Source organism: Asparagus officinalis, chromosome 8 (assembly GCF_001876935.1).
Source record: "Asparagus officinalis chromosome 8, Aspof.V1, whole genome shotgun sequence".
Classification (NCBI taxonomy): Eukaryota; Viridiplantae; Streptophyta; class Magnoliopsida; order Asparagales; family Asparagaceae; genus Asparagus; species Asparagus officinalis.
Window position 1 is genome coordinate 44,138,221 of NC_033801.1, and position 8,915 is coordinate 44,147,135.

The window sequence follows — 8,915 nt, forward strand, 5'->3', positions numbered from 1 at the left end:
ATTTTTCGATGCCTATCAATTAGAAATCTAGCCTTAGATTTGAAGTTAGGTTCCAAATGAATGAAAGTTTGTCCTAATAAAACCAGCTCTTCTTAAAGAATTTTCTCAGACCCAAGGTTCATGGTTGAAGCATCATAGGCCAATTGTTTCATATCTTCTTGGATCCTAAATTTCATTAGCAAATAGTTCTTCGAAGTTGTGATCAATAAAACTTGTGTCTAACCCAGTACTTTTATTCTTAAAGACTTATTTTGATTCTAACTCTCTTAAAAACTTGATTTCTTCATCAAATATCTTCTCTCAAAACTCAATCAAGCTCACGCTCTTCTGCTACCTATTTGGTAGGTATTTTCTGAATTAAGTTCACTTCTAAGGGTTGGTCAGATGGACCACTCGCTATTTTCTTAGATTAAAGATGTTAAGATATACAGTCATGTTGCAAAATAACTTTATTTGACTGATTCCGTAGTAGATCAAAGCATTTGAAGTGGCTAATAACAGCCTTCCTAAAATAATAGGTACATGACCCTCGGGATTGGAAGCAGGCTATATCTCCAAGACTATAAAATTAACGGAAAACATAATTAGTTCTGACAAATTTTTGCCAAAAAATCAAAGGCGATGTAGCTTCAAAGCCGAACTGAATAATGTTTTATAAATAGAACACGCCAAGAGGAAAAAAAGAGCACCCTGACAAAACCAAACATAAAACAGAATTTCCTCTTACGCAATTTAACAGGAGTCAAAAATTAAGGAGAAACGAAGGGTACCGATTGCGTCTTCACTCAAGAGGTTCTTAAAGAGCAAGGGAATAATGCTATCCTACTCGTTACATGAACCACACAGACACGACACGCACAAGATAAGTTCTGACATACACAATATGTTCCGTTTTACTCAGCATTTTCCGATCATGCCCTTGGCAATGCAAGTTCCAACATTTTTTTCTCCATTGAATCGACTACTGGCTTTAGATCTTTCACAAAAGCTTCTTCCCTGCAACATCAAAAAGAATAAGATTAATACAGAAAGCAAATGAATGAAAAGGGCACCCCTGAGAGTGAGACATTGTATTGTGCCTATGTTAGCGATTGGACAGAAACGTATAATCAAAGAACTAAAGTTATGACCCAGTGTAGTAACGGTTATAAGCAATAAGCAGCAATTCCAAAAATGCAAACTAAGAAAATTTAACAGCGAGTAGATGTACAGGCCGTCGTATGCCGAAGAACTCGTTTAGGGCAATTCAAGATATTTGAAGCAAGCCACGATTATATTGAAAACTGAGTTCACATGTTTATGTGAATTCTGGCGCATAAATATTACCCAAAGGATGAAAAAAGTCTAGTGGGGTGTTGACTGAAGCATTCAGTAGTTGAATAGCAGAAAAAGAGCCATCAACGTTTAGGCCTCCCAAAAAGAGGGACACTTCCCGAATACTTTGACTGATAAGTACTATGGTAATATCACTATTTCCTTTACAATCTTGGTGCCCTACTTCAAGTACCAATACTACGTCGTATCAGATAAATGCACGAGGCCATTTATTTGAAGGTCTTATCCCATGTCTAATTGTGTGCATAGCTATGACCATACTTTCACACACATTCACAAAGTCTAATTTTTAAAAGGGTCTTATATATATAGGATGCTCCAAAACACTCAGGAGACCACCTGTCTCCAAACAATACAACTTCTACTCATAAAAAATGTGTTTAGCTTCCCATGTTTTCTCAGCACTCTTAACATTAAAACCTCTAATTTTGTAAGTTAGAATGTCTGGTGTTTAAAACTTTCGGGTGAAAATGTTACAATAAATATTTTATTGCTCTTTGGACAACACATGTTTTACTGGTCTTTGTTTCAGAATGCCAATCAAACACATAAATGATGTACCCCATAATAATAATAAAAAAGAGGAATTTGGTAAAACTAATTGAAGAGACCAAGGTAGCACACCTGTCAACCTCACTTATGTGGTAATAGAACCAGTTATGAATAGTACGGGCGGTAAGCACATCATTTGTGTATAGGATATCAACAACCTCCTCGAACGACCCTTGCAGTCGTTGCTCCTTGATAGATCGTCTATGGACTTGCTTAAGCAGCTCAAGTTCACACTCTTCAGTTATGCAAAATACACTCAAAAGTTGGGACCACGATAACACCTGCGAGTGAAAAAATAAAGATTCACAAAATAATGCTGAAGGAATAGACAAATGCAAAACCTGATGGTGATTATTATTTATTAAATAATGCTCTTATTCAATTAATTCCATCCAGTCGTGAACATTCATTGCAGCTTATAGGCAAAAGAAAAACAATGTCTACAACCCAAGGAAAATTTATTTTATTTTATTTTTTTCAAATTTTTGGAGGGCGTGGAGGGGGTTGTTTAGGTAGACAACACATAAGAAAACTCAAATATGACTTCAGGCCCAAAAAGTATTGCTATAGTCTGAGGCATCCCTATTGCCCAAATTTTGTAAAATAGAAAATTCTAAATAGATTGAGATACGGGTGAAATATCTGGAAATGAAAAGCTCCGAAACATCGGTGTTCAGTATATAAACAAAAAACCAAACAATTTGCTGAACAATGCACAGTTCACAACCAGAGTCCCAACTGCCAGAAGAAGCCTACCAGCACAGGCTGAAAATTTTGGAGCTTTGGAGCATTGACGCCCTCTCTAGACCATAATAAGATAGAGGTACCTCAAACAAAATGCAAGTGGACTTGTGATATTTACTGCCTTCTTCCAGTCTAGGTATATTTTGAGGGATCTCAGTTTCTTGAGTTTACAGCGCATGCAGAAGGTGGAACTAACGAAGAAAAATGGAAAAGCTGTAGGTGAAAATGCTAGCGTTCCAAAGGATATTTTCACCTTATTTATGCACAGCTATCAAGAGCATCGGTACACTATATAAATTTTTATTTTACAAGAATCAACAATCTATTTAGGTTTACGAAGAAACGGAGAGTACATATGAAGAGAAAATACCCTTTGCCATACAAGCCACTCAATTAATACCGGATCCTCTCTGCCGTCAATATAGAGAATTGTATCCATTAGTGCATCCCATAGGATGGGCACTACTTCAGTATCAGCAATTTTATTTTTTTCAATACCTTCAGCGACGGTTTTTATGACATCATGTATATCAATTTCCATAAAAACTTGATCGGTTAATGTTGACTTCATCTCCTCCAAGGCCTTGAACATGTCCTTTTCAGTCTGAGCTATCAGACTCTCTTTGCTGAAAATTCACCATAGAAAGAAGTTCAGAGAAAAATGTCAGCAGAAACTACACAGAAATCACACACAGATAGTAACTCAAATCGCTCTTCCAAAATCATCTATAATAGTACCCTGCCTTCAATACTCTTCCAATCTCATCCAATTGAGACCCTAAAGTTTGTTTTTCATAATCCAACACATTCCACGACAAGTCTATATTTGGCACCCAATTCTGAAACCAATCCAGCATGCAAATTACAACTGCTAACATTATGCAAACGGTCGGTTGGTTTCATTAGTTCTGATAAAATTTTGCCAAACCAAACAAAGGCGATGTAGCTTCAAAGCCGAATAAAATTAGTTCACTACTGCTCAATTCCATCTATGCGCTTTGGACTTGGACCATTAAGTTAAGAACATAAGCTATGTTGACCCAAACGAAAGAAGCAAACCAAGAGAACGAAAAAGAAAACACGTGGAATAAGGGATCAATGCAAGAAAATTGCATAGAAAGAAGCAAACCAAGAGAACGAAAAAGAAAACACGTGGAATAAGGGATCAATGCAAGAAAATTGCATATAAATTAAAATTGTAGAAAAAAATAAAAGAAAACACGTGGAATAAGGGATCAATGCAAGAAAATTGCATATAAATTAAAATTGTAGAAAAAAATACACTGAGGAAATGGTAGAAGGCGAGTTAGAAAGAAATGAAGAGCGGGTATAAAAAGAACCAAGAAATAGCGGTTAGTTTGGTAAGTTCATATCAAAATTTGTCAAATCGAAGCAAACCCAGTAAGTTCTAAAATTGACCTGAAACATCGAGAAGTATAACACGTGCTCAGCTAAGAAAAATGAAGACGAAAAGACAACTGTCCAATTCTCATCATTTTGTAATCCTTGCATCCTACATGTCCATTCAAGGAATTGAACAGTAAAACAACAAGTGATAAATAATTAACTCTAACGGTTTGCAGCTCTATATGTGTCCTAAGTCTTATGACTAGACAAAGTACAAGGAATTGGTGCCAAAAACAACCTTAACAGTTGGATAACTATCCTAATCCTTGTATTACTCTCACCCAAACACAACCTTAACTTATGGTTTTCGTATGGAATCAGATGCATTCCTGCTAATGATAATGATTGCATCTAATATCTAGGAAAAATTAGTTAGATCTTTAAGCAAGAATCTGAGTTAGGCTAACTTAATTACAAATATAGTCTGCTGACAGGTCTTGATATTGTATGAAGTCATGCCCATATATCTCTACCTAATAACCCATTTGATAGTTTTCTGAAAAATTTCTCGCTACAAATCATAGAGGCATAGTCCACTGTGCACCGATGCACTGCCACAGTAGACTTCATGGAGAAGGACCGGATACCCTATCTTGCAACCATCAACGATGAGAATATGTACAACCACGCAAATTGGGGAGACCCTTTTAGGGCAAGATAATGTTGAGCTGAGCCCAATGGTATAATGACAGCGGAAGACTTTAGTTTCTTTGGAAGTAAGATGCAAAGTGCTTTTCTCCATTGGTGTCAGAAATGAATCTCATAGGGATGTTTACCCTTTGCATTCTCCTTACTTCTCTCTGGATGGGGAGGTGCTCCCTATTGGAGCGGCATTTCATGCTTCAGTTGCGATTTCTTATTTAGATCGTGCTTCTTCAGAGGTGTAAATGTTAAAAAAATAAAAATAGTTTGGATATTGGTTTGGCCACTGTAAAACTCTTTTGGATTATAGTTGTTATAGATCTATAACAAGCATTTGTTTTGGTACGTGTCGCGGGTCTCTTTTAAGAGTTCCTCTTCTGTTTGGAGTTGATGATGCTCTGCAATTTAGTGGTCCTGCAGCCTGTTGTTTTGGTTGGACCATGTTGGTTATGCTGATAAGTTTTAAACCATATGATTATTTATGAGTATCAAATAGGCAGGGAATGCATGCGCTTTCTGCTGATGGAAGGTGAAGTATGAAATAAGTAGGGAAGGCGCATGTTTTCTACTGAATTGGAGGTGAAGGAAAAGATACAGATCCCATCTCTTGTGTCCCAAAATCAGAACATTTTTCATGCAGGAAGCATTCTGAGCCTTTCAATTTGTAGAATTAAGATTCTACCATTACGAGAAAAAAATAGATGGACAATTGAGATTTTAAGCACTTTTCAGATGGATGAGCACCAGAATCTTTTTGCACGTTAAGTGTTAAGGTAGGATTTGGATACAAATTACATAGTAGAGTTTCTACACGCGCGCACACGAGGAATCGATATTCCAGTATATAATTGTTTATCTCGTTGTTATTAGATTTCAACCGCTAGCAGACTAATATGTAATGTCATTAATAGTTTACCAGTTGAAAGAACAGTTTTTTCATTCATTTGAAAAATTCTCGCAAAATTGAAATTCATTTCCTTAACAATCACATATTAGCATTAAATGCATGATATATGTGATTTGATCAACTGTCACATTTACAATAGGGGCTTGTTTGGTTGGTCTCTTTTTAGCTCGATTGTCACCCTAGATGTCAGGCTACGGTAACTTTCAAGCATAATGTTGTTTGTTTGATTAAATTGGAGGGTAACGTGGCATTAAAAAATCCCACTTGTTTCCTAGATACGACGACTTTCAATGATTTGAAAAAAAAAAGTCAAACAGCCCCTAAACTTACGTACACAACCTCTTGTTTAGCTATAGTCACACGTGTGAGTCTCAGACTATGACAACGTCAAAAATACTGTTACATAAATTTGAGAGTATGATACTGACAAAAATACGCCTAATACAGTAAATGAAGTGATGTCTTTTAAACAGCTCTATATTTAAACCTCTCTAAATAAAAAATACGCCTAATACAGTAAATGAAGTGATGTCTTTTAAACAGCTCTATATTTAAACCTCTCTAAATAGTTGGATGCTACCTGAACAGTATTTTCTAAAAAAATATTACTTGTATAAATTGCAAATAACATGTTACCAAAAAAACATTGCAAATAACATGGAATACCAATTTTAAGGAATACACTGCAGATGGCAACATCACTTTATCTGTCAATCATTAACGTAAAAGAAGAAACGAATTCATAAGGAATTGTTTGCAGCGTCTGAAAGTTTACGATCTTCATTCAGAATTATAACAATGAAAAGAACAAGGTAGCATTAATTGGAATTGGTTAGGAAATATATATAGGAACAAAGATAAGATGAAAAATATTACTAGAACCATATGACACATGCTCATGCATTCTTTTACATGATCGAAAACTGTAATTGTAAGGTAGAAAATAGAAAAAAAAATAGTTATAAAACTACTAAAAGGGCACAAACAAAGTGACACATAGCTTGCTTAAATGCATTATTATTTTCTCAGAAAATGTAAAACGAATCAATCAAAATTATTGGCTTAATTCAATTAGCGGTCATCCCAGGGAAATAATAACTAGTGATCTTATTAAGGTGACTACTAATAACCGCTTCTGTAGGTCATTTTCATAGTGGAGAAAAGTTCGATAAATATAACAAAGTAGGTAGTTTTATCCAAAAATGATGCACATAAAATCTACTTCACATGATGTCTTGTCAACTATTTATCCAAAATATGAAGCAACGAAGTACGAAGATGAAGGAATTTTCTTTATCGCTAATTACTACAAAGCAAAAAATTTTGAAGCCTCATTGACACAGAGAACTGCCATGACAACCATTATGTCACATAAAATCAAGAATCTGAAAGAAACCTATTATCATCCAAATAAATGGAGAAATAAAATGACCACGAAGTCATGTTTAACAAAACTATTCGTGTAGCAGCTGATGAATTCTTAAATTATAGTACTAAGCAAAATTAATTTCAAAAAACAGCTATGATCATAATCCATCATGAATATTACTAGAATCATATGTATGATAGAGACTCATAATTGCTCTCTCTATCAAAATGTTATAATCTACTCAACAGGAAATTTTGTCCTGACAAGCATCTATCCGAAATACGAAACAACGGTTAATTTCTCCATGGCAAGATTTTGAACGCTCGTTAACAGAGGGATTTTCCATGGCTACCGGTATCGCACATAAATCAAGAACTTGACAGAAATTAAGCTATCATCATCCGAAGAAAATTGGGGGAACAAATCGACCACGAAGCACTGTTTGGAAAATACTACTTAGGTAGCATTCAAATTCTTAAATTGCACCAATCAAGACTTAAATTTAAATGATACAGGCCCGTAACTGCAAAATTACAACTTCAATATATCAGTATTGATCATGTGGGGGCGAAAAAAAGAGTGTAAAAGTCGAGCAACACAAAGTAAACACTTCTATACATCTGATGACCCCATTCATTCAGATAGATGGTTTCAAGGTAGACTGGATGCATAACAAAGACAAATCGCCAAATTTTTTTTAAAGGATCGAAAAGGAAAAGAAAATCTGATTAATTATGACGAATTTATACCTCACAGAGGAGCCCGGCGTGGATCAGAATCATAAATAAAACCTAAAACCCCTAGACCTATTTCTATCCGGCGAGAGAAACCATGAGATCGGCAGATCTTTGATAAGGTCAAAAGAAAATTGATCAGCTATGATGAATTAACACCTCACAGATGAGACCGACGTGGATCGGAATCGGCAAATAGAAAATAAAACCCATAGATCTTTTTCCTAAAGAAATCTAGAAACGGCCAGATCTCTCGTATCGGATCGAAAAGGAAAAAAAAATTGATTGAATTTATACCTCATGGGTTCAAGCGGCGAGATGACAGAGTGCGATGCCATTCTTTCGTTTCAAAATGTAGAGAGGACCAAGAAGAAATTTATAGAAAGCCCGAATCCTCTCCATGCAAGGGCAAAAAAGATGGGAGGGCATAATTACCGAATTGCCATACCCCCATCCTGACGATGAGGAGGGCTGGGCAAATAACTGACCCTGAAGGGGTTATTGGTTGGGATATTTTGGGGGATAATGGGATAATTTTGGGGATTCTATTTCATAGTGTTATTCATTGGGACAATGGAACAAGGATAATACTTTTTTGTGTTATTGGTTTTTTGGAACACTAGTGAGACAATTACACCACTTGGGATAAAATTACCCCAGTCATATACAAAAATTTTATCCCAATAGTAAAAATTTACCCCATCCTCCATACTGGAACAATGTTGTTCCACTTTGAAGGCAATTGAGATAATTTTAAAATATTTTTGTATTACTTAACTAACAATGTTGTTCCACTTTGAAGGCAATTGAGATAATTTTAAAATATTTTTGTATTACTTAACTAATACATACAATTATTATATTATAAATATATGACATGATATATAAAATATAACATATATTAATATTTTAATAATATAATTTAATAACATATATTAATAATATTATATAATATTGTAATAACATATATTAATAATATTATGTAATATATTATTATATAATTTTAATTAGTAATTATAGTATAACGTATTTATTATAATATTATATAATATTTTAGTAACATATATTAATATTTTAATAACATAATTTAATAACATATATTAATAATATTATATAATAACAATTATAGTATAACATATTTATTATAATATTATATAATATTAATTAGTAATTATAGTATAACGTATTTATTATAATATTATATAATATTTTAATAACATATATT

The 8,915-nt window shown here is 34.2% G+C and overlaps 1 protein-coding gene across 1 annotated transcript; it reads right to left on the bottom strand.

The window, feature by feature from the left end:
* Nucleotides 697-8,170, bottom strand: LOC109819998. Its single transcript, XM_020386029.1, has 4 exons — nucleotides 7,988-8,170; nucleotides 3,002-3,257; nucleotides 1,960-2,168; nucleotides 697-996 (listed from the first exon to the last, which is right to left on the bottom strand). Exons 1-4 carry the CDS (start codon nucleotides 8,026-8,028, stop codon nucleotides 912-914), a joined length of 591 nt encoding a protein of 196 aa, XP_020241618.1. The 5' UTR covers nucleotides 8,029-8,170; the 3' UTR covers nucleotides 697-911.